The sequence below is a fragment of the Oncorhynchus gorbuscha genome, linkage group LG02 (genome assembly GCF_021184085.1).
Source record: "Oncorhynchus gorbuscha isolate QuinsamMale2020 ecotype Even-year linkage group LG02, OgorEven_v1.0, whole genome shotgun sequence".
Taxonomy (NCBI): domain Eukaryota; kingdom Metazoa; phylum Chordata; class Actinopteri; order Salmoniformes; family Salmonidae; genus Oncorhynchus; species Oncorhynchus gorbuscha.
In genome coordinates this window covers 61,242,047-61,268,514 of record NC_060174.1, presented here as the reverse complement: position 1 = coordinate 61,268,514, position 26,468 = coordinate 61,242,047, and the positions used below count along the sequence as shown (strand labels likewise).

At 44.5% G+C, this 26,468-nt stretch overlaps 1 protein-coding gene across 8 annotated transcripts in view; it reads right to left on the bottom strand.

Annotated features, from left to right (window-relative positions):
• Positions 1-7,568: 7,568 nt before the first annotated feature.
• Positions 7,569-26,468, bottom strand: part of dacha (dachshund a) — a 142,972-nt gene continuing 124,072 nt past the window's right edge. For 4 of the 8 annotated variants that reach the window (XM_046315405.1, XM_046315441.1, XM_046315433.1 and 1 more), the window contains exons 8-12: positions 17,456-17,604; positions 17,128-17,284; positions 14,799-14,945; positions 13,932-13,997; positions 7,569-8,899 (exon numbers count right to left, since the gene is read on the bottom strand). In XM_046315405.1, coding sequence (XP_046171361.1) covers positions 8,862-8,899; positions 13,932-13,997; positions 14,799-14,945; positions 17,128-17,284; positions 17,456-17,604 — 557 coding nt within the window. In that variant the 3' untranslated portion in view covers positions 7,569-8,861. The remainder of the gene's footprint in view (positions 8,900-13,931; positions 13,998-14,798; positions 14,946-17,127; positions 17,285-17,455; positions 17,605-26,468) is intronic. The other 4 variants (XM_046315426.1, XM_046315416.1, XM_046315456.1 and 1 more) reach the window with 4 other exon arrangements.

Sequence of the window (26,468 nt, the reverse complement as noted above, 5' to 3'; positions counted from 1 at the left end):
TTTTTTTGCAAGCAAAGGTTTTTTTTTTTTTTAAGCATAGAAAGGTCAAACTCTTCTCCCCTGTCCCTTTTCCAACTCGGTGTGTAAAGGTGTGTGTGCGTGTGTGTTCTCTGGGCAATAGTAGGCCTACAGTGTGTGATTCATGCTTCTGAGAGCAGCGGGATGCGACTTGACATTTTCCTGCTGTGGTGTAGCCCAATTCTGGCTCCATGCTTCATTACATGGCGTTCCCCATACGAAGGCCGACCCAGTAAAAATAGCCTGGACTGGTTCAAGTGAGAGAAAAATAAAGTGAACATTAGCACACTTCAGGTGCCCTTTGCCATCCTCGACCTCACCTCTCATAACTGAAACTTGAATTCAGTCATTCTCAACACACAACGTGTACAGGCAAAGACACACACACAAAGGAATGACCTAAACACGTCGTTATTTGACAAATTCCCATCCAACCATTTTGACAGTCTCTAATGTGGAAGAGACATTTCTATCAACAGCTTTATTATAATGCAGTCACCCTCCCGTTTGTACTTGTGATCTAATCTGTAAATCGTTAATGTGGGGATGTTTGTCTGCTCCAAATGGATAAACAAACTACAGTAAACAGTTCCTCCATTACCTCATCTACTCACTTATTGGGATGGGGGGGGGGGGGTAACTAGAGAGGAAACATTTCTAGACTGCTTTCTCTTCAAAACCCACACACCTATTATTCACTATTCCGTCTAGTAATGAAATTTACTGGCTGTTTTTTAATGGGGCCTGAAGGTAATCATTAGTTCCAAAGACACCCTGTAGACAGGCCCTTCAGTGGGCTGCTTTTCAAAGCTTTATCTGCTTGTGTTTATTTAAAGTTAAATGGCCTCAATTTAGTGCTAAAAAATATTTTCAATGGCATGACAAAAACAACGGGTGGTTTGGTATTGTTTTACCTTTATGTCTATAGTGTGTGTGTGTGTGTGTGTGTGTGTGTGTGTGTGTGTGTGTGTGTGTGTGTGTGTGTGTGTGTGTGTGTGTGTGTGTGTGTGTGTGTGTGTGTGTGTGTGTGTGTGTGTGTGTGTGTGTGTGTGTGTGTGTGTGTGTGTGTGTGTGTGTGTGTGTGTGTGTGTACATGTCCGTTGGTCTGTGTGTGTGTGAGAAGAAAATATAAGGAACACATGACATTATAGGTGTGGGGAAACAATCTGCCCGCTGTAAATATCGCACCACAAACCAGCCACAGACACTTGTGCTGAATTGTTGTACAGTCTCTGAATGGTGAAGTCTCATGGGACTTACTTCTCCCCAAGCAATGACTGAAGACCATCTGATCCCTTCTCTGTCTCCCAGGCCTCCTCCCAGGCCTCCGTACACCAAACCAGTAGGGAGACAGCTGAGACAGCTGTGGTGTGGCGCTGGCTGGTTGGAGGATATAACATGTGCCAATGCATCCAATTAAACCATTTCCCTTTGCCAAAGTCCATCTCTCTCATTCCACTATGAACCATTATCTCGTGGTGGAGACTGGGTAGGCATGGCACCAATGGGAGGAGAATTAGTGAGGCAAAACATGTTCTTGATCATTATTTACGCATGCTTTATCTTGTTTTGAGGACGGATTGACAAGTTATATAATTAAATTGAAATTCCAATGCTGCCTCTGCCGTAATTCCAATCTAATTTCAGAACTTGTCAATAAGGCTGGGATTTTGGTCAACAATAAAGTAGATATGACCCACTGGGCACAATCTGGTTGAATTAATGTTGTTTCAATGTACACTGAACAAAAATATAAACGCAACATGTAAAGTGTTGGTCACATGTTTCATGAGCTGAAATAAAAGATACCTGACATTTTCCATACGCACAAAAAGCTTATTTCTCTCAAATTTGTTTACATCCCAGTTAGTGGCATATCAACTAGCTGATTAAACAGCATGATCATTACACAGATGCACCTTGTTTTGGGGACCACAAAAGGCCACTCTAAAATGTGCAGTTTTGTCACACAACATAATGCCATAGATGTCTCAAGTTTTAAGGGATCGTGCAATTGGCATGCTGACTGCAGGAATGTCCAACAGAGCTGTTGCCAGATAATTTTCTGTTCCTTTCTCTACCATAAGCCACCTCCAACGTTGTTTTAGAGAATTTGGCAGTTCGTACAATCAGCCTCACTATCGCAGACCACGTGTAACCACACCAGCTCAGGACCTCCACATCTGGCCACTTCATCTGCGGGATCGGCTGAGACCAGCCACCCGGACAGCTGAAGAAATTGTGGGTTTACACAACCGAAGAATTTCTGTCAGAAATCGTCTCAGGGAAGCTAATCTGCGTGCTCGTCGTCCTCACCAGCGTCTTGACCTGGCTGCAGTTTGGCTTCGTAAAGTTCCGTGGGCAAATTCTCACCTTTGATGGCCACTGGCATGCTGGAGAAGTGTGCCCTTCACGGATGAATCCCGGTTTCAGATGTACCGGGCAGATGGCAGTCAGCGTGTATGGCGTCGTGTGGGCGAGCGTTTTGCTGATGTCAACGTTGTGAACAGAGTGTCCCATGGTGGCGGTGGCGTTATGGTATGGGCAGGCATAAGCTATGGACAATGAATACACTTGCATTTTATCTATGGCAATTTGAATGCACAGAGATACTGTGACGAGATCCTGAGGCCCAATGTCGTGCCATTCATCCCCCGCCATCACCTCATGTTTCAGCATGATAGTGCACGGTTCCATGTCTCAAGGGTCTGTACACAATTCCTGTAAGCTGAACATGTCCCAGTTCTTCCTGCATACTCACCAGACATGCCACAGATTGAACATGCTTGGGATGCTCTGGATCGTTGTATACGACAGCGTGTTCCAGTTCCCACCAATATCCAGAAAATTTGCACAGTTATTGAAGAGGAGTGGGACAACATTCCACAGGCCACGATCAACAGCCTGATCAACTCTATGTGAAGGAGATAGGTCGCGCTGCATGAAGAAAATGGTGGTCACACCAGATACCGACTGGTTTTCTGAGCCACGAACTACCTTGTTTTTAAGGTATCTGTGACCAACAGAGAAATCTGTATTCCTAGTCATGTGAAATCCATAGATAAGGGCCTAATTAATGTATTTAAATTGTCTGATTCCCTTATATGAACTGTAACTCAGTAAAATCTTTGAAATTGTTGCATGTTGCTTTTATATTTTTCTTCAGTGTAATTTGTCAAGGTATTGTGACGTGGAAGCTATGCAGAAAATACATTGGATTTGCAAGAAGTCACACACTGTTGTTTTAGAGGTGACATTTCAACCACAGGTTTATGTCATCATGGTAACCAATTTTCAACATACACAAACCTTGTATAAAATATGTTGAATTTGTACCTTCTGAAACAACATCAGATCTTCAACGTTATATCCACTATCATAAAACAAATATAGGCTGGGTAGCATCTCCTACTGGAGAGTTGATATTTTCACAGTTATCCATTTGGTCTCTCATCCAAGGTTTTAACCATGCCCAGCTTAGATATTTGTCATTGACTTCTACCAATATGCTATTGTGACAATGATTATTGAGAGATCTCTTAATACCCAAATAGATTCACTGTTGCTATCGAAGTCATTCCAAAGGGTAGGTTTAACAAATGAAATGTAATCATACTTTATAAGTCCTATATGATAAATGATACTATTTAGGCGACAGTTGAAGTCGGAAGTTTACATACACTTAGGTTGGAGTCATTAAAACTAGTTTTTCAACCACTCCTCAAATTTCTCGTTAACAAACTATAGTTTTGGCAAGTCGGTTAGGACATCTACTTTCCGCATGACACAGGTAATTTCTCAAAAAATGGTTTACGGACAGATTATTTCACTTATAATTCACTGTATCACAATTCCAGTGGGTCAAACGTTTGCATACATTTACTTGACTGTGCCTTTAAACAGCTTGGAAAATTCCAGAAAAGGATGTAATGGCTTTAGAAGCTGCTGATAGGCTAATTGACATCATTTGAGTCAATTGGAGGTGTACCTGTGGATGTATTTCAAGGCCTAACTCCAAACTCAGTGCCTCTTTGCTTGACATCATGGGAAAATCAAAAGAAATCAGCCAAGATCACAGAAAAAAAATTGTAGACCTCCAAGTCTGGTTCATCCTTGGGAGCATTTTCCAAATGCCTGAAGGTACCACATTCATCTGTACAAACAATAGTACGCAAGTATAAACACCATGGGACCACGCAGTTGTCATACCTCTCAGGAAAGAGACGCGTTGTGTCTCCTAGAGATGATTGTACTTTGGTGCGAAAAGTGCAAATCAATCCCAGAACAACAGCAAAGGACCTTGTGAAGATGCTGGAGGAAACAGGTACAAAAGTATCTATATCAACAGTAAAACAAGTCCTATATCGACATAACCTGAAAGACTGCTCTGCAAGAAAGAAGCCACTGCTCAAAAAACGCTATAAAAAAGCCAGACTACGGTTTGCAATTGCACATAGCGACAAAGATCGTACTTTTTGGAGAAATGTCCTCTGGTCTGATGAAACAAAATAGAACTGTTTGGCCATAATGACCATTGTTATGTTTTGAGGAAAAAGGGGGATGCTTGCAAGCCGGAGAACACCATGCCAACTGTGAAGCACGGGGGTGGCAGCATCATGTTGTAGGGATGCTTTGTTGCAGGAGGGACTGGTGCACTTCACAAAATAGATGTCATCATGAGGGCGGAAAATTATGTGGATATATTCAAGCAACATCTCAAGACATCAGTCAGGAAGTTAAAGCTTGGTGGCAAATGGGTCTTCCAAATGGGCAATGACCCCAAGCATACTTCCAAATTTGTGGCAACATGGCTTAAGAAAAACAAAGTCAAGGTATTGAAGTGGCCATCACAAAGCCCAGACCTCAATCCCATAGAAAATGTGTGGGCAGAACTGAAAAAGCGTGTGCGAGCAAGGAGGCCTACAAACCTGACTCAGTTACACCAGCTATGTCAGGAGGAATGGGCCAAAATTCACCCAACTTTTTTGTGGGAAGCTCGTGGAAGGCTACCCGAAACGTTTGACCCAAGTTAAACAATTTAAAGGCAATGCAAACAAATGCTAATTGAGTGTATGTAAACTTCTGACCCACTTGGAATGTGATGAAAGAAATAAAAGCTGAAATAAATCATTCTCTCTGCTATTATTCTGATATTTCACATTCTTAAAATAAAGTGGTGATCCTAAAACAGGGAATTTTTACTTGGATTAAATGTCAGGAATTGTGAAAAACTGAGTTTAAATGTATTTGGCTAAGGTGTATGTAAACTTCTGACTTCAACTGTATATGTAGTATTTGTGAAGTCATCAACAATTCAAACCAGGGTTCAACTTAAAATAGACAATACATATAGGTCTATAGGGTTTCAAGCTTTAGTTTGGTCTCCATCTCAACCCCAAAAAATCTAAGTTAAAGAATTAATCAAATCAAAATTCATATCACGGAAAAGATACACGTTCAAATGTAAAGGTAATTTCTGATTTAGCCGACATATGCATCGTTTACCGTGAATGCAGTGTCCGCAACTGCGGGAACATTGCCTTTAACTGTCAATCGCACTTTAAAGTGGATTTTCTGCGCTACGAATAGATATTGAATAGAGCTCTAAGTCAGTGGCACAAAATATATGTCTCCTTCAAATGTTGATATTTGGTTGCATTGACAACCATACACAATTCAACATCACTTTTGCAATACAGTGCATAGCCTAGTAGCATCTTGATAAGTTAACAGTTTACATGTTGGATTCACGTCTCCAACTAAACCAACAATAACAGTTAAACAACAGGACTAAGCCAGTGTCTCAGGTGAAACTATCCAAGCATTAGATCTTCTTCAAATGTGGATATTTGGTTGTGTTATCAACCAAACATAATTCAATATGACTTTTGTAATACAGTTCTTACAAACTTATGTTACACATTTTAAAGTTACCGTAAATAAATACTGTAAACACTTCCATGGCCACATTTTGAGTGTACTGAAACTATGCATGTCTTCTTATGTAATCATAGAAAGTGTTGATGTTCACGATAGCATGCAAAGGTCTGTGGAGATCTTCACAATTGCCAGAATCATGAACAGCATTGATCACTTGAACTTTTGTACTTTCAATGTAATTTCAACTACAATTCAGGCTAGTTGGTTCGGCTATTAGATGTAACAAACTGATAACACATTAAGCTGTTGTATAAAATGCAGAATATCTGACATTGTGTTCCCATTTGAACTTTGTTGTGCTTTCAAATGGTTTTAAATCGCAGTGATAACACATTGGGAATTCCAAAAACTTCTGGCTGTCTTTTTGAGTGTGTAAATAAAGGCTGAAATATTACCCAAATGTCCATGTTGAAATGACTGGGTGTACCAAGTGGGGAGTGCTTGCCAATTCCCGTATCGTCAGCCGCCGCTGCTGACAACTGTGGTGCATACACCGTGTATCTCAGCTCATTTCAATGCATTTGATTATTGATTTCTACTGTATTGATTTGAAGCTGTCAGGTGGGAACAAACTTTTTGTATTTCTCCCCGTTTGTGTTTCCGTCACAGCCTCATCACCATCTCTTCACACGCGGCCCGGTGACCCTGAGGAACGACATCTGAGAGATGGTGAACATGCGAAAACAGCTTTGGTTCACTTGTCAATACTGGAGTAGAGCGCTAACCCAAGGAGAGCCTTGTGCAAGTAGAAACCAGGCTGTGTTCCAACACCGTGTATTGATGACAGGCAATCGTTCAGGGCTACAGTGGCAAGATCTGTCCAAACAATTCCTCTGCAGAGAGGTTAAGTGACATCGATCCAGGTTTCCGCTCATATTTCATCCCAGAGACCAATATTCTTAATTGACATGGATCTGCTGTTATGGATTACGCTCGAAGAAAAAGAGTGAGCGTGGAAGAAAAAAAAATGCACCTGCCCCACAAGTCAAGGTCGCAACTCCTTGTTTGATTCCCCTCTCCTTGTTAGTGTTAATCAAATCCTATGTTTTATAATGAAAATAATGCAAATTTTCCATTTTAATTCCACTGATCAAATAGCCCTCTACAGCAATTGTCTTTTCATTAAAGAAATCACTGATCATTAATTAAGCATTTTGACTACTTTACATAAAGCTTTAAGTGAGGAAGGGCAATCAGAAGCAGATCAAACGACCTGTCTCTAATTGAAGTGCAAAGCACCCCCTCTTCCCTCCTCCTCGTCCTTCCAGTAAGGCTCTCTGCCGGAAAGTCGACAGGACTCCCCCAGGGCTCCTTCACTCCTCACACCATGGGACTATAGCTGGCCGCTCTCCATCGCTCTCTCTTTGCCTCACCCTCCCAAAAGGTTCTCACTCAACGCAATAGAAGAAATACGCTTTAGTGCGGCACTCACTCACGCAGGGAGAATCATTTCTTTGGAGGTGTGGTGTTATTGCTACCTCAGACAGACCCCCAGCAAGCAGTGAAACAGAGGACACAGAAAACGTCAACAAAACACCTCTGAATCTAGAACTTTATTACTAAAAACCAAACCAAACCAACAAAAAAAAACGAACAAATCGACCACGATGTCCAGAAGTATGTTTTATTGTTTTTGTGTTATGTGCAAGGCTGTGATGTGATACTATTATCATTAAAACAAGGTCAACAATTTTAGATAGCTGCCTGGTTGTGATCATGGTAATAATGAAATTCCCCAAAATTCTTTAAAAATATATTTAAATTGGCAGCTTTTTTAAACCAGCAAGTGTAACTTTTTACCAGTGTCGTATCTACATGCATGCTTGCATCGGATGTGCATTGGGGTATTTCATTTTACTTTCGTTTTTTTTTTCTCACTAAAAATGTATCCACTTTATTACGACGTCAGAATAGCAAACGCTAAAGCATTTTTTTTACATGTCTAAAAACGAAGGGGGGGGGGGGGAGTAAACAGAACAGGGGTCACTGTAATACTGTATTTATAACAGCAATAGAACCTTTGAACTGAACACAGCAACAGAGAAACCTTTACAGGAGGAAGGGCTCTATGGGATAGAACTCAATATCTCTTTCTTTGTATCCAGACCGAGCTTTGAGTAAAACACACTTAAAATAAACACTGGAACAATGCAGTTCAGGGAGCGGACACATTTCTAAGTCAACAGACAGTAGTGACATTTTTCAACAATACCCCCCCCCCCATCCACCCCGGAAAAAATAGGGGAAAAGCGTAGAAATTCAGAAACCATTTGAGTCCCTTTTACTTGATGATGAACGGGATAGAAGAAGAGAAGCACATTTCTGTCTTGAATTTGACATTTCATATCCTCCTTCAGACTTTTGAGCTTTAGGAAGATAGGATCCTATATATGCGCTGCAAGACTTGTGCTATTGGGACATTGGAGGAATCAACAACTAATAACGAGAATAATAATAGCAATAATAATTCATAACAATAATAATAACGAGAGGAAAATCGGCTTGGAGAGAAATAGGATAGAGAAGGAGGATAGGCTTCTGTATGTGCTTCACAGGGAGTAGAGAGAAATCCAAGACAGTTTTATTTTCAATGGTCCTTACTTTTTTCTCTCAAAGAGGGTAGAACAAAAGTAGTCAAAACAAGTAAAATAGAGGGATTTTTTTTTACAAGTAGCTGAAGTGAGATGATGGGGCAGCAATAAGTGGCACTCCAGTGTTGCCTCTCGCCCCACCACACCCTCTCTGCAGTCCTGTACATGAGTTTCAGGGGATCGTTTTGGGGATCCATTCCTCCCTCCAGTTATCCCTCTTCTCCACTCGTCCTCTCCCAGCCAAGGGCTCTGTCTCTGGGGAAGCCTGCAGCGACAGCCCTGGGCCAGGTCTAGAGAAGCTGGAGGTCTCTCTCAGTACATTATTGGAGGCTTGGTGTAGGGTCTGTTCTCTGTTACGGAAACAAAGAAACATCAGTTAATCAAGTGCTCCATCCACCCATCTTTACTCAGTGTCATACCGCCATTTCATAGCTAATCTCAAGCTATTCTACACCTTTTGCCATGAGGCGGAGAGAAAATGTTGCTGTTTTAAAGCTAATTTCGTGCAATTCTACACATTTTGCCATTACCCAAAACACAAGCAAAACAATCGCAAATGCATCCAACAAGATTGTATAATCAATCACAAGCTTGATGTAGTCAATAACTAAACTTTTGACTGCTTTAATACACTATAAATATAGATACAGTACATGAAGTGCTTTCATTTCTAAACAGTAAAACGGATATGTATGAAAATACCCTCAAATAAAAGCTGACATTCTGTAGTTTTGTCTCATAAGAAAGATTTCATATCAAATCCAAAATGCTGGAGCATAAAACCAAAAGTACAACTTTTAACTTCACTGTTCAAAGGGGAGTGTAAATAAAGATGTTTCTCTTGGAAAGTTGTTTACTCTCCAGAGTCTGTATATATTTCAAATCATGTGAAACTGAGTTTGTGATTTCTCAACTTTTCCACAAGCACGAGAACAAAAGTTCAAGAGCAACCAATGGATTTAGTATCTCCTTTAATCAAATGTGCATCAGGAATAATATGGGTGATTAATCATTTAGTGTTAGTTGTCAACAGGAGGGGACAGCTGAAAGAAAAACAGCTGGATAACGAAGAGACTGGAGTCGGCAGCTGCATGTTAATCTCTACATGGTAGTAAACCCCCGTCAGCTCCTCTCACTGGAGAGAGAGACAGACAGAGAGAGAGAGAGACAGAATGGGCAATCACTGTGCTGTGCTAAGGAGAGTGGTTCTGCATGTTTGAAATGGGTTCTGGGAAAATAGAAAATACGACGGAACATCATCAAGAAGTAGGGGGGGGGGGCAATGTTCGGTGTGTTGGAGGACGAGGCCCAGAAAGAGAGAAAAGGTTGGCGATGTGCTGTCTGTACTGTCAAGACGAGAAGAGAAACCCTTCCTGGGTCTCTAATTGTATTCCAATGTCAATATGTGACATTCGTTCTATCTGTTATGTTTAACCCTTCGCAGGGCAGTGTGAATCGAATAGATGTGTGGTTTGTGTATGTTGCAACACCTCTGGGAGCCCTCCTCAGCAGCTCAATCCATATTTAACACGGCTTTGGCCCTCTGGCCCCATTCTTTTCTGCATAGACTGCAAACTGGCTAATTACAACAGATCTGGGACTGCCATAAAGCTTCACCTTGATAGTTCCTGCTTGCTCTTTTTTCATTGGGTTGCCAATTAGTGAGTTGCAAACTTTGGAAATGAATGGTACCTAAGGGTCTCATTTGCTGTATGTACAGCACGTGTTTGGAACTAAAGCAGGTTATGAGATTTCGAGTTATTTGGGGGTAGATTATTCATGTAGCTGAAGATGCTGAGCCGTTTGTTTAAGGAACAAGTGGTTTGATAGGAGCCAGAGTGAAGCCAGGAGTGTGTTGGTGTAATAACACCTTGAGTGTTGAGGTCCTCATCTATCCTTTCTGGGTCCTTGCCTTTGATTACTTTCTCCTGCGCCCCCCCCCCCCCCTCTCTTACTCTCCCCCTCTTCTCTTAATCGGCTTGCAAAATGATGTCACCTCCTTTTGTATTCAGCAGTTTCTGTTACCTCCACTCATCTTGATTAATAAAACAGACGCAGGTCGGCGTAATAGGCCGTAACACACAGAGGAACCTGAGAAAGCGTAAAAAGCTTTTAGGCCCAGAAGTGGGATCTCAGCAAGGACAATCAAACCTAATGAAATCAGTTGTCAGTGCTAAGCTTGCAAAACTGTGAAGTCCAACTTGGGAGTGAAGCGAGGTGTAATTAGATTCCTCCCAGTGTAATGGATAAATGCGGTGGGCTGCGGGGGTGGAGGGGCCGGACAACACACTCCTGGCTGGAGCTCTTAAGCCCCTGTGGGAGAGAGTCAGTCGGCTCCCTGTCCCCAAACAGCCAGGAGCTCCAGGAGAGGCCCCACGTGCCCAGCCACAGCATCCCCACAGACAGACACCTCTGCTGGGCATGGCAGTAGTGGGGCGATGGACAGGCTGGTGGACTGGGACTGGACGAACACACCACATCAGCATGGGATTCCAAGCTGGCACAGTTGAAACAGAGCTTATTTTAATAGCACTGTAACTCAGATTGATTGCTACATAGTGAATGCAATCATTGATAGGTAGGAGGGGGATACGATCTAACGATGCTTTCATAATGGTACCTCAGATCTAATCAGCCAGTCGTGATGAGGCTTGAATGCAATATTACTAAGATAATTATCCTTTAAAACTTTGGCCAAAGGAAAGTCCTTCAATGCAAACAGAAGAAGCATAGGAATAGGATAGATGTACCCGACCCATTTTAAGCAGTAACACAGGAATTCATGGTTTTTGGGAAAAGGTCTTCAAATGTAATTGAAAACTCCTGTTGCTGCCTGTTGCTGTGGACGGTGCCCGACCGCTCCAGAGCATGACCAAAGGTAGGGAATGATTATAGTGTGACAGTGTCACCCATGCCTCTCTCTCTCTTCCTGTGCCCTGTGGAGGGCAGTGGAGCGTGAGGGAAGGTGCGCCGTCTGTCCCTCACATGGCCGTTGGCAGTTCTCCCTGCTGCCCTAAAGGTCAGGAACGCCATGGCCCCATAATCCCCTTCTCCCCACTGTCATTAGTAACAGACAAATACGTGGATTTACAAGGCTGAATGTCAGATAATTATGTGTTGCGTTAGGAAAACACAACAGTAAGTGGGATTAACAATGAAATCCTAAAGTGCTGGCTAGCACATAGCCAGCCTTGAAACATGTCTGTGAACCAGCATGTCTGCACCCTTGACGTTATGGTTAGGACTTGAGGTTTTAGCTCTGAGAGGGGTTCCATATTTCGATAATCCTGACCAAGACCGCAGATTTAAACTCAGACGACCTTCTCACCTCACCCTACAGATGACCCCCTCACACTGATAATGAACCCTGTCCTTAGAAAAGCAACCCCCCCCCCCCCGAGCGGAGTAGCCTATTGATACGAGGGGAGGAGGGCCTTAACATTCCGCTGCGTGGCGATGCTGTCAGAAGCAAGAAAAATGGAGAGCCCTTTATTTGCAGACTGTGAAATTGGCTCTGAGAAAAACAATCTCCACCTTCTCATCTCCACTGAAACACTTTGCAGCACACTCACCGGATGTTCTGTAAACATATGTATTTATTCACCTATCGCAGCCCACATTTCAATAAGACGTAGGGCAGAGTGTCTTTAATTCGCCTTCAGACATGTTGATAATAGGTTCCATTTATCAAACAGAGCTTCAGCTGCGTTTTAGGGGGATCGGATGGGAGGGCGGAGGTGGAGAGGCAGGGGGTTCCACAAACAAAACTCGGAGAGAATGGAAGCGTGAAACGCATATGCAACAACATCAGTTTGTAATCTTATTCCGAGGGGTGGGAGTCTTCAAAGAGGCCCAGGCGGAGAGCGGAGTGCTGACGGAGAGAGAGAGAGAGTCTCTCTGGTTTGTGTTTGCTGTTGTGTCACAAGGTACTATGAAGAGGCACTAAGGCCCATGTGTGGAGCATGTGGAGGCCACAACGTCCCCCCAACCTCATCAATCCCCTAACGTTGACCTCCACATGTGAGGGTACTTTCCGACATTAACAAGTTCATCTGAACGGTACTTTGTGGAGCACATATTGTGGTTTTATGACGATATTAGGAAATGGAGAGATATACCAAGCCCCTGTACCTTCACCATGCTACCTCGCCCCCTAGCTCTGGTGATATCCATGTATGAATATCTTCCATCCAGGGTTCTAACGTGATGCTCCCAGAGGAGTGCACCGCCAACTACACCGGGGTCACTTTTTACTTGTAAAAATGTCCATTCTTCAATGCCTTACCTTACCTATGTTTGTCTTGTGTAACTGACAGCTTTTCTATGAGAGCTGGAAATCTCTCATTTTAATTCTTTTTATATGATATGTGACAATTGCGCCCCGCAATCCACTGTTTTAAAATGGAGTATGAAGTAGGAGATGTCAAACGTGCACTACCACTCGGTCACTTTATAAATATGCATTCTTTAATGCTTACCTGTGCTTGTCCTGATTGCGTCCCCTGCCAAAACCCCCCAAAAATGGTCCGAAGGATATCAGCACCCAAATGAAAGCTCTCAGTTACACAGGACAAATATAGGTACAAGGTAAGCATTAAAGAATGGACACTTTTTGACAAGTGTCGACTGATAGTGACTTGATGTAGTTGGCGGTACACACTTCTTGGAGCATCACAACTTAACTCCGTAGATGACGCTATACACTGAGTGTACAAAACATTAGGAACACCTTCCTAGCATTGAGTTGCACCCCCCTTTCCCCTCAGAACAGCCTCAATTTGCCGGGGCATCTACAAGTTGTCGAAAGTGTTCCACAGGGATGCTGGCCCATGTTGACTCCAATGCTTCCCTCGGTTGTGGCAAATTGGCTGGATGTCCTTTGGGTGGTGGACCATCCTTAATACACACAGGAAACTGTTCAGTGTGAAAGACCCAGCAGCGTTGCATGTCTTGACACACTCAAACCGGTGCGCCGGGCACTTACTACCATAACCTGTTCAAAGGCACTTACTACCATAACCTGTTCAAAGGCACTTACTACCATAACCTGTTCAAAGGCACTTAAATCTTTTGTCTTGCCCGTTCACTATCTGAACGGCACACATACGCAATCCATGTCTCAAGGCTTAAAAATCTTTATTTATTTAACCCGCCTCCTCCCCTTCATCTACACTGACCGAAGTGGATTTCACAAATGACATCAACAAGGGCTTTCACCTGGATTCACCTGGTCAGTCTATGTCATGGAAAGATCAGGTGCTCCTAATGTCTAGTACACTCAGGTGTATCAAACACAGGAGCTAAGTCATAGCTAACTGACCCCCCCCCCCTAGATCCCAGAGACTGAGAGGGAGCTTGAACCAAGGGTGTGCTAATGCTTACCCTGTACAGCCGAGTTCTCCTGCTGGCTGCCGTTATGCTCCGGCTCAACCTCTGGTATCACTGCCTCTGAAATGGAACACAACCGTCAGTTAGGACTGCTACATCTTACCTATCTAGCCTACATCTTACCTATCTAGACAGTCTCCGGTGTAAGAACATATACCAGGTGGAGGAGAAATTCTATCCAAAAGACAAATTATGTTTTAAGTGGGGGGGGGGGCTTATCTGAGATCGTACGGAAACGGGGATAAGATTGAGATAGGTTTTCTGCAAATAGCATGAGAAGTAGCCTGATTGTTCACACAATAATGTATTAGCCCCAACATCGTCAGATGAAAGAAAACCCAATGCATTTCTTCTAATAAATGCATGTTTAATCAGCCTTGGAAATAATTGCTCTGCCCTCTGAAATGTTTGCAGATGTGTGCCGTGCTCTTGATTCCGCCCCCCCTTCTCTGCTCCTGGTACGATATTCAGAAATAAACAACTGAAAATGAGGAGCTATCAAAACAATTTGCCGTTTTAAGCGTTTGCATTTACAGCGTTTATGATAAGTATCTGTATCCATTTCCTCCCAGGGCAACAATGCTAATACGCTGGAAGTGATAAGCGCTATGACCGCTGCGCTGTAGACATGAATGAAAATATCTGCGTTGCTTTACAGAAGAAGAAGAGAAGAATGAGGAAGACAAGTACTGGATTTTAAAAAAAGAGATTGGGGGGGGGGGGTGTATGAGAGAGGGAGATGGAAAGGGCAGGGGGAAAGAACTTAAGAACAGGATGAGTAAGAGTGAAAAAATATAATAAAACTAGATGAAAGGAGAGTTAAAGAGGCGAGGAGCAGGAGAGGCGAGTATTGAGGCCTACCGTTGAGACTCATGCAGAGGTTCTCTGGGGAGGTGGCCGTTTTGAGGGCCTGCTCCACCTGCTCCCGACGCTTGGACTCAAACTCCAGAGCCTCCTGCAGTTTCCTCTTAGCCTTCTTCTCCTTCTTCAGGCGCTTCTGGATGGTGGCTGCACAGGGACAGAGGGACGGAGAGGGGGAAAGATAGCCAGTGAGTTGACAGGCTCACCTCGACTGAGTCAAACTGAGAAAAAAAAACATTGCATCGGTGAATCCTTAGTGCTGCCTCACCAGTACTACAACAGCTAGCCTAGCTGCGCCAGCCTAGCTTAGCCTAGCCCAGAGCTAACCGCTAGGCTGTCTCCAGTTGGCAGCTCTTGGGGGTGCCGATTCTTCCCAAATTAACAGCCAAATAAAAAGCGTGTTCCCAGTAAAGAGGAACGAACGGCACCATGCAGAAGCACCAGCTCTGCCCTGTCTAACTCAGAGCTGCTAACACCTCTAATTACACACAGCTGATTGGACAAATCATCACTTTACTGCCTCTCTATTAAAATACACATTTGAATAACAGGCAATGAAATAACAGCCATGGTTAATAGATAATCAGTGTCTGTACATATTGTTGGAGTTGTTACCGAGACGACTAATTGCCTTAATTTCTTGGCCGGGGTTGAAGATGCACAACTCAAATCTAAATCAGACACGGGTGTGTGCCAAGTCCAGTATAGACGCAAGCCCATATTCCTTTGACTGGATTTTGATTTACTGTATGTATATATTCATGTATTCATTCCCACTGCCAGATCTCTTTCTCTCACTCAATTCAATGGGGCTTTATTGGCATGGGAAACGTGTTTACATTGCCAAAGCACGTGAGAAGGAAAAAAAACAATAGGCAAAAGTGAGAAGACACGAAACAACATTTTACGACAAACCACCAGACAATGAACAGTAAACAAAGGTTTAAAAATGCCGTGTTTTAGCTGATAATGTTATATTATCAGCTATGTACAGTGTTTTAGCAATGTGCAAATAGCTGTGGTACGAATAGTAGTGGAGGATGAATAAACAGATGAATATGTGGTTTGTGTTCCACTGGTTGCCCTTTTCTCATGGCAACGGGCAACACGTCTTTCTGCTGTATTTCGCCTGACAGATACGGGAGTTTATCAATGTTTGATTTGTGTTCAAACTCTTCGTGGGTCTGTGTGATCTGGGGGAAATGTGTGTCTCTAATGTGGCCATACATTGGGCAGGAGGTCAGGAAGTGCTGCTCAGTTTCCACCTCATTTTGTGGGCAGTGTGCACATAGCCTGTCTTCCCTCGAGAGCCAGGTCTGCCCACGGCGGCACCGAGTCTGTACATAGTTAAGGATTTTCTTGATTTTTGGTTCAGTCACAGTGGTCAGGTATTCTTCCACTGTGTACTCTCGGGTTTAGGGTCAGAGAGCATTCCAATTTGCTATGTTTTTTTGGTTGACTCTTTCCAGTGTGTCAAATACTGTAGTTCTCTTTTTGCTTTCTCAAAATATGTTTGGGTCTAATGTTGTTGCTGTCCTGGGGCTCTGTTTGTGTTTGTGAACAAAGCCCCCAGAACCAGCTTGCTGAAGCTGCTCTTCACTAGGTTAATTTCTCTGTAGGTGAGGGCTTTGTGGTGGAATGTGTGGGCATCGCTTCCTTTGAGGTGGTTGCAGAATTGAACATCTCTTTTCTGGATGTTGATGACTAGTACAGTGATAACTATCAGGTCAAGTCCTCATTCTGCTCTGCAGGCATTGATTGGGGTTTTGCGTTGTACACAAAGTATATATTTTCTGAATTTTGCAATTGAGTGTTTGTCCCATTCTGTGAATTCTTGGTTGGTGAGTGCACCCCAGACCTCACAACCATAAGGGGCAATGGGTTCTATAACTGATTGAAGTTTAGCCAGATATTAATTGGTATGTTGAGTTTTATGATCCTTTTCATTGCGTAGAAGGCCCTTCTGGCCTCGTCTCTTAGTTCATTCACAGCTTTGTGGAATTTATCTGTGGTGTTGATGTTTAGGCTGAGGTAGGTAGCATTATTTGTGTCCAAAGTACAATGGTGTCTGTCTTTTTTTTTAAATCTTGGCTTCTGGACCTTTTTTAGAACACCTGACAGCAACTGTGCAGAAGATCTAGGTGCTGCCCCTCCTTGGTTTGGTGACATAAGCACCAGATCATCTGCAAACGGTAAACATTTGATTCTCCCGAGTCCAGTAGGGTCAGGCCGGGTGCTGAAGACTGTTCTAGTGTCCTCGCCAATTCATTGATATGTATTCATTAATATTCGGTATATGCATCTCTCTCTCTCTCTCTCTCTCGCTTACCTCGGCTGTGCAGTTCGGAGGTGAGCTGTCTCTCCAGACTCTCTCTCATCTCTCTCTCCCTGTAGAGCTCCATCTTGAGCTCCTTCCTCTCCTGCTGGACTTGTTTCTCCTGGACACGAGCATTGTCCACCGCTACCTTCAGCAGGCCCTGCGCCGCCCGAGGGACAGAGAAAGGAGCGCAGCACTTTAACCTTCAACTCCCCACTAACCACCAGCACACCATACACACACACACACACACAAACACACACACACACACAGAACACCACACAGCAGCACCCACTCCCTCCAGTGACACTATTCCATGACATAAAGAGTGTGTCTCTACCTGGATGTTGGTGAGCAGAGTCTCCACAGAGTTGAGTCCGTCGGCGAAGAGGAAGGGGGCAGGGAAGCCTGGAGGCAGGGTCTGTCCTCCCAGGGGCATCTTTTCAAAGCCTGGCTTCATCATGGGCAGGGCCAGCTGCGCCTCATCTGCTTAACATGACACACAATGGACCTGGGCTTTTACAACCAGCTTTATCACACGTCACGGAGCTGTTCAAATAAAACTGATGCACAAACACACATTCCCTCCCCTTCACAGGACCATATGAACAGTTTAATAAAGCTAAACGCATTGCTGATGGGAGCCAGTGGAAGCAGCAGAGAGGGAAGCGGCGTGCGATGGTGTGTGAGGAGGACGCCTGTATGTCCTGCACAGCCTCTCTCTGAAGAGTGGTTCATCTATAAGGAGCAGAGCGCAAACCCCAGATCAGAGCAGAGTATCACCACGGAGACAGCTACCGAACAGCAAAGAGCATCATATTTTACCTTCCCACAGCCCCTCTCTATCCTCCCACCCTCTCCTTCCATCCATCCCTCCCTCCCCCACCCACAGAGGGAACGACAGGCCCGCGGTCCAGGGGAGAATAGATAGAAGCCTGAGAGTGGCTCGAGCCATGATTCACCCGGATAATCTGGCTCGGCGAGATGACACCAGCCATCCCGGCTTCCCGGGGCAAGACAAATAGGACAGCCAGGGTGGGAATTGTGATGACAGTGTATCACGGGTCACATCGATTTCCCGCTGTGCTCCCAGGCTGGCCAGATAACCCTGCACTCCATTCTGCCCATTGTTCATATTCCACCTGTCCCACAAGCAATAAATTTCCCCCTGTACTGGAAAGGGCATTAAAGTAAAGAGAGGGAGAGAGGACGAGAGAGGTGGGGAGAGAGAGAGGTGGAAAAAAAGAGAAGAACCCCCCCCCCAACGGTTTGACAGTCTGTGATTAAGTTTTTCGTACCGACTGAAAGTGGTTCGCAGATCAAGGTCACACAGATATAGTGTGAAGCGGAGAGGATTGTGTGTGTGTGTGTGTGTGTTAAGAGAGACAGAGATAGAGAGTGATAGGGAAAGAAAGGGGGAAAAGAGAGAAGAAAAACAGTGAGAGAGGTGCGAGGTGAATCCTTAGATAAACTGAGAATCAGTGGGAAGATTTCCAGAGTTCAAAAATGGCATCTGCCAAACAGAGCATCAGTTCCCATCTTTGGCTTTTGTAATGGACCTGGTCAAAGACTGTCTCCCCCATGCATCCTCACCCCTCCTCACCCCTTCTCATCCCTCCTCACCCCCACACCTGGCCCTCTATAGGACTGCTTAGCAGCTCATCTGCACCCCTGTCACAGAGCCTCTCTGGTCCCTTGCAATTAAGAGAAAACTCCACCCCAAAACGACTGTATCTTTTGGTATTGCATTCAGTAGTCCATTGTTGATATAGACCCAATTAATGTTTTGCATGTCAGCAATCAGGTTTTCAGGATATGTAACTTTCAAAATACAGAAATCTGACCAGATGTTTTTATTTTCAAAGTTACATATCTCGAAAACTTGATTGCTGACATGCAAAACATTAATTGGGTTACTCCTAAAAGCAGCTCTGTACTCGACTGTGTGCCCCAGCACCTCCCTCCCTCCCTCCCTCCAGTAGGCTCTCTACACCTAATTACTACTCTCTTTTAAACGACAGATTTATCTTGCTGCTGCTGCTGATAGCACACAATTCAATTCATTTTATTCCGTGGGCAAAGAGGGGGAGAGGGCTGGCCCGTGACATTTACAAAGTGCCCTGGTTCTGTCTCAGGTCACTGTAATGCGCACAAGTAATGATGCAGGGTGTGTATGCCGCCTACAGTGTTCTCTGTGCGTGTGTGTGTGTGTGTGTGTGTGTGTGTGTGTGTGTGTGTGTGTGTGTGTGTGTGTGTGTGTGTGTGTGTGCGCACGTCCTCCACCTGGAGAACATGAACAGCGCTCAGCCCGACTGTGCTGTAACATTAAGGAGGTGCGGAACAGCTATTGTACAACACTTGACTGGGAATCAGGTTTCTTTTGAAGGACCATGATGAACCATTGACGTGGCTTCAGAACCCTCCACTTACACCTCCCCACAACACACAAACAGAGCAAACAAATAAATAAATGAACAAACAAAAAGAAGGGGGAAGCGCTGTTTCCTTTTAACTCACCGCATGAATCAATCAATTATTTAACAATCAAGGCCTTTTATTTGCTACCCCTAAAAATAAAGACAATGTAATGTTTCTGAAAAGAAGGAGGAGGGGGGAAAAAAACAGAGGTTTCAGAGGGTTTCAACAAAAGGAGAGCTATTTGAAAAGTGGGCTGAGTCCATCAACTCTCGTCGCAAAGCTCTCAGCAGAGAGAGGAAAGCAACTCAAATGGGGAGAGAATGCTCCAGTGTTCTGCTCCAGAAGGCTGAGTTCCTTACCTGCACGCTCTAAGAGCTGTCACAGTGGCGCTGTAAGGACTTTGTCATTTATAGAATGGCTCTGTCCCAGATGTGAATAGAACATTCCCGACTGTGTGTCCACCACCGGGAACCTTCCTCATCCAGTCTTACCAGAAGTAGCTCTTATATCCATAACACCATATGGGCGAACAGATGCCCAGGCAAGGATAGGCATAGAGGAGAAAAGCCTATAAAGCATCCACAGCAATATCCCATCGACACAGACACACTCTCCGTACTCCGGCCCAATTTAACCCCAGCAGCATATTTTCTCCGACTCCCCCGGTGCTGTTTGCCTCCATGTGATGTACTTGTTTATTCACTTCACTACATGTGTAGCCGAGCTGTCTGCTGAATATTCAATAGCAGCCAATTAGATGGTGATTTAGGCCAGCCCTGGTGGGTACCATGCGATTGTCAGGCCTACAACAACAACAAAAAACGGCAGGCAGAGAGAGAGAGAGAGAGAGAGAGAGAGAGAGAGAGAGAGAGAGAGAGAGAGAGAGAGAGAGAGAGAGAGAGAGAGAGAGAGAGAGAGAGAGAGAGAGAGTGAGTGAGGGGGGGGGGTGGCCTCACTGTGGCATTTACATAGGATCAAGGAAGGTAAATAATTATAATGACGACCAAGTTGGATATCAAAAGACAGACAGAAAAGGAATAATTAGGGTTGGGGAGTTTCATGTCAGGTACATATTTACACATTTTGGTACACGTGTTAATTATATCGAATGCATAATCTTGACTCTAGCAGGACATGGGATACAGCAGGATGCACATAGCGTTAGAACAGGTGACCCACTTCCCTGGTCTGCTCCATCTTCTTTTGCTGCTCTGTGGGCTGCACCGGGCCCTTTCAAGAGTCGTACACTCTACATCCTTACACTATCTGGCTTGCAGGCTCACTAATCTCCATACAAACCAGACCCGAGGACAAATACGCCAATGTATGCCCTGTGTCTGAATGACATACACATGATAAACAAAAAAATGTCAGGTGTAATTCAAAAGTAAACCTGTCTCTTTGTCCACTCGTCCTCTCTGCCCGGCACCTTATCTCAATGGCGCCCCCTTGTGTTCCATCCTCTTTTCCCAAAAAAACTTGTAATCACCTGGCAACAGCACCCTTCAGTCTGCTCTCCAGCACAGAGGCTCCACTGTGTTTAAGTGGACTGATAAATGCATGGCGCTGTTCAGTCATTCGACTCCCCCAGCGGCACTTACGTGTATCACAAACCCAGGATCAGTCTCCAGCAGCTGGCAGAGCAGAGAGAGGCAGAGTATTCAATACCCCCACCCCCCTGCAACGCACCAAGCAGTCGTGATGAAGCACAACTCACAGGAGGGGCCGGAAGGGAGATGGATCTCTTCCCTGCCAACTATCTATTTATTCCCAACAAGATGGCAGGTTTTGACAACAGGCACCCAGGGAGCCATAAAGCTCTGGGAACCAAATGTCTTGATGATATTTATAGTGCTCTCAGAGAAATACTCCAATCAAACAGGACTCAGAGTATTGGCAGGAGGAAGAGACTCCAGGGGTGGCTTTTTTCTGCTCGGATCGACACACACACACACACACACACACACACACACACACACACACACACACACACACACACACACACACACACACACACACACACACACACACACACACACACACACACACACACACACACACACACACACACACACACACAGACACACACACACAGACACACAGACACAGACACACACACACACAGACAGACACACAGACACACACACACACACACACACACCTGCTTCTGCTGGAGCTTTTACTGTTCTGGAATTGGAACTATATGTTCAAAGATTCACACTTTAGACTACAGTATGTCAACAATGTCTGTTTTTGCCAATTACCAATTAGGAAGAGATATGAGCTGTTGTAATGAGACATTTGACAAATCTGGTGTTAACAAAATAGTCTGCCAAAATGAAGCTGGAAGTGAATTGGCATGTCTATATGTTTTTTTTCTGTATTTCATCTAATACGTTTAAAGTGGCAATCAGCAGTTGAAACAATGAAAAAAGCATCTCAAATCCACTGACAGAGTCACAGAAACGAGGACTGACCATCCATGATATCAAAATGATAGTTTCCACCATGTTTTGATGCTGTTTGTTTACATCTACGGTGTTCACAAACAGCGGAGTAAAACAAGCGTATATTTTGGGGTCTGGTGGGGTGTGACAGTTGAACTAAGCTCATAAGGAATTCATAAGTCATATTTTTCAAGAATCAATGGGTTCATATCATTAATGAATAAGTCAAAAAAAAATTGATGCTGCAACTACAGATTGCCCCTTTCATATTTTTTTAATTTTATTTTCAAGGAAGTGCCATGACAACTGTGTGACATACTGGCTATAGATGAACACTTCCTTGGGTGCAGCACCCTTACAACCAGGTACGAGCTCTACCCCCCCCCCCCCATATCCCACATTGTTGGACCCCCAACACCCCTGGGATCTAACCTATTAATCTACTCCACCACTTCCAAATAATCCTGAAGGCCACATCCCCCCCGACTTTCAAACAAGACAAACCCCTGAACGACAGGCTGGATTGAGAACAGTCTGGAAGTGCATTAAAACCAGGCTCACAACGGAAGAACAAAAAAAAAACACACACAGAAAAAAAAAACAAGGTGAACTTAATGAGCTTAACCAAGTCAAGAAGGAATGGCCAATGTTCATTATTTTCCGAAGATGAAAGCATGACAATAAAAGTGAAACTGAAGAACAGGGCTGGGGAAGTGTGCGTGGGGGTCCTTTTATGATATTTTAACTGCCATACGTGGAAGTCGACGTATACTAAATTGCTAAAGCACTAAAGATAAAGAATTGAAGGAATGTAAATTAGCGCTGAGTGCCGTCTGCGAGCTGCAGTCGGGCCCATAAAGCTGGCACTGCATTGATCTCTGCCCCGAAGGTAGCGAGCTAGCGTTCTGGTCTGTAAGGACTGCTGTGAACGCACAGAGCACAACATCACAGAGCACAACATCACAGAGCACCTACGTGTCCATTACATTATGGGAGAAAAAAAATTTTTGATTTCAGGAAAAGTTTGTTCTAATTCACAGAACTCACGCGGGGATTCCCACTTCAAAACTTGTGTCTGATGGAGAGAGGGGGAAAAAAGGGGGAGACGGCAATTTAGGTGGACAAATATAAACAGGAAGAGTGCAGGTAAATACATAACTAAACACGTTCAAAGGGATGAGAGGCTCTGTGTGTTTTCTTGCTTAATGCACCAACCTCCAGCTAATGAATATGCATAGATCAAATGAATCTTAATGAGGTATCTCTTCCCCCAATTAGCCTTTGAGTAGTGATATGAGGAATATTAAGTGAGAGAAATACTGGGTCAACACTTCTCTGGACCAGGAGAGATGAAGAGCTGAGAGAGAGAGAGAGAGAGAGAGAGAGAGAGAGAGAGAGAGAGAGAGAGAGAGAGAGAGAACGAGAGGCAGAGAGAGAGAGGCAGAGTCAGAGTCAGAGTCCATACTTCTGTTCAGGAGTTCACAAACCATCACTAATTGTTTATTGGTTGGAAATGGGGGATTGATATATCCAGCACAAAAATACTTGGAATTTCATTTTCAGACTTTTTTAAATGTAATTTTTTATAAAGGTGTTTGGGCTCTAACCAAACCCTCTGCAGTTTGTGTGTATGTGTCGAAGCAGCAGTGGACTAGGCCTAGGTAGTGGGAGGCAGCACCATGTGTCCCCTGGCCCGGGATGCACCATGTGTGTGGGAGTGGGAATAATGGCATCCTGCCATGACACTAACACTGCCAACTCCACCTTCCTGCCCGGATGCCTCACTCGGACACCGAGAGAGAACACATCCCAGGTAACAGTAACAGGTTCAGTCTGAGTGGGTACCCACCCACCAATCTACCCCCAGAACCAGAGCAGAACCACAGCACCTGTCTGTCCCCTCCCCCTACCACCCCCCTCTGACAGGAACGAGTGGGATAATTTATTACCCAGCCACTCAGCCAAGAGTGCTGGTGAAGTCGGGTGACTTTCAATCGCTAACAACCTTGCCCTAAATTAACCAGCGACTATAATGGCTCACTCTGCTATCCACAAACACAAACGTCTCCGGTCTGGAGGCACAGCACAGTACTTATTTATGTATCCATCTTGAGACAGAGAAGCAGATAAGTTGTGTGTGTGTGTGTGTGTGTGTGTGTGTGTGTGTGTGTGTGTGTGTGTGTGTGTGTGTGTGTGTGTGTGTGTGTGTGTGTGTGTGTGTGTGTGTGTGTGTGTGTGTGTGTGTGTGTGTGTGTGTGTGTGTGTGTGTGTGTACAGCAACCAACTGGCTACTGAAGACTGAAGAGGCCCACAGCTTAAAGCTGGAGTTTAATTAAACCATCACAAACTCACTTAGAACCGCAATCAGCCTAATGATCCAAAAGGGTCTTCAAAGCCGCCTGCGCGGATGGTCCCTTCTGCACATTACAGGGAAGTGTTCCCCCCCATAAACAAATAGGCCCCCAACAAGATAAGAGGACGGAGCTCTTAAAAAAAATAAAAAAACGGCGAAGGCTTATGACGTGTTTTTATTTATTTATCCTTTGCGTTCGCAAAGAATAACCACATCTGTCGCCAAGAAGTTAAGAAGCTATCAGTTGTGAAACGCAGCCAAGCTGACGCAGTTAAAGTACAGACTCCTGGCTTGGAACAAAAAAGGGTGGGGGTGGGGAAATAATTTTTCCTCCCCCAGTGAAGGGGCTCTTTGCATTTGTTTTGACTGATTTACCGGTTCGCTTATCTCAAAGAGCGAAACAATGCTGCACATTTCTATCAGAAATCATTACAGGCCGTTTCAAATAATTTCCGCACAGCTAATTTCATAATGGCGGAGGGAAACATTGATTGTAACCAGATGCCTCATATCTGCCTTGTGGAAAACTGGCTGGTCCTGACTGGTCCCGAGTCCACTTTGCTTTCTACTGAGGCCTTCACTCTACGGCCCATTCAGCCTGGACTAACACAAAACATACGTCATCCAGCTATGCCTTGGTGCAGCTTCGCTAAGAGGGACAGGAAGTGGACGGATGGCGTGCCAGGCCTCAGTTTCCACTCCTCCCAGGTGGGACACGGCTATGTATCCTCGAGCAGGGTGTTTAATCTGATGCACAGGTGGGTATAAACACAGAACCTGCCTGATCTCAGATCCCATCTGGACCCTGATGCTTCCTGTACATTCACACACAGGGACGTACATCCTGAGCCGTTTCCTTGGACGTGCCAGATGAAAACAGATCCGAGAGTGGAGCGCTGGATTGATAAGTGAGCGTTTACCTTCCCTCATGCCAGACATTCCTCTTGGCTGAGTCTCCACTTCCATAAGTGATACTTGTCATTCAGAAGGACGACAGTAGTACTGTGATTTTCCTCCGGCTGAACGTAACGTCTATAATAAAGTAGACATGTAAAGGTAAAAGATAGTCGTATACTGAAAGGTTATAGGAGAATGACAACATGAGATGAAAAGAACAAAGACAAAATAAGGACCTCGTAACGTATACAAAAGGTCATAAGTAGGACGATACCAGTACAGCAATACTCGTTGCTATCGTGGCAAGGAAACAAAACGGCGAGCGGATGAACTCATTTTGGTAAACAGCCCTGATGTTGGAAACAAACATCATTATGGTTGTCGTCCAGAGTCAAACGTATTTCTTTTCCAGGCTATAGCACACAATATTTCACAAGCAGCAGGTTCTTAAAGGACCTGGTACTGGTATCGTCCCGGCCCTGCTCACAAGGGGTAAGAAAGGGTGCGAGTTTTAAAGACCGAATGGAAAGAGGGATAAAGAACAGAAAAGTGTTCAAGCGAATCTGAACGTTGCAGCATCGAGGTGGACGTCCAATAATGTTCGCTTCGCACATCTACTGAGAATCTTTGTTTGTATGGAAATGTAAAAACTTGTTCAGGATGGGAATGCAGAGTAGTATCTGGGCTAGGGACTGAATGGAGGGCACTCTCAAATGACTCACATCAGAGAGAATCACCAGTAACAGAGTACAGCAATTACCCCTCCTCTCTCCGCTCCCAGAGAGAGAGAGAGAGAGAGAGAGAGAGAGAGAGAGAGAGAGAGAGAGAGAGAGAGAGAGAGAGAGAGAGAGAGAGAGAGAGAGAGAGAGAGAGAGAGAGAGAGAGAGAGAGAGAGAGAGAGAGAGAGAGAGAGAGAGAGAGAGAGAGAGAAGAGAGAGAAAGAGAGAGAAAGAGAGAGAGAGAGAGAGAGAGAGAGAGAGAGAGAGAGAGAGAGAGAGAGAGAGAGAGAGAGAGAGAGAGAGAGAGAGAAGACCTTGCCCCCAGCAAACCCCGTCCGCCACTGCTTCTTCGCCCTGCTCCGGCTCTCACTCTACTGACCAGCAAAGCCAGTGATTTATGGAGCTGGAGAGAGGGGGTTCACTCCATGGACTCCCACCCGAAAAAAAGGTGCTCGTGCCGGAGGCTGGGCCATTCATCACCATGTACCGCCGTGTCACATTGTTTATCATACAGACTCA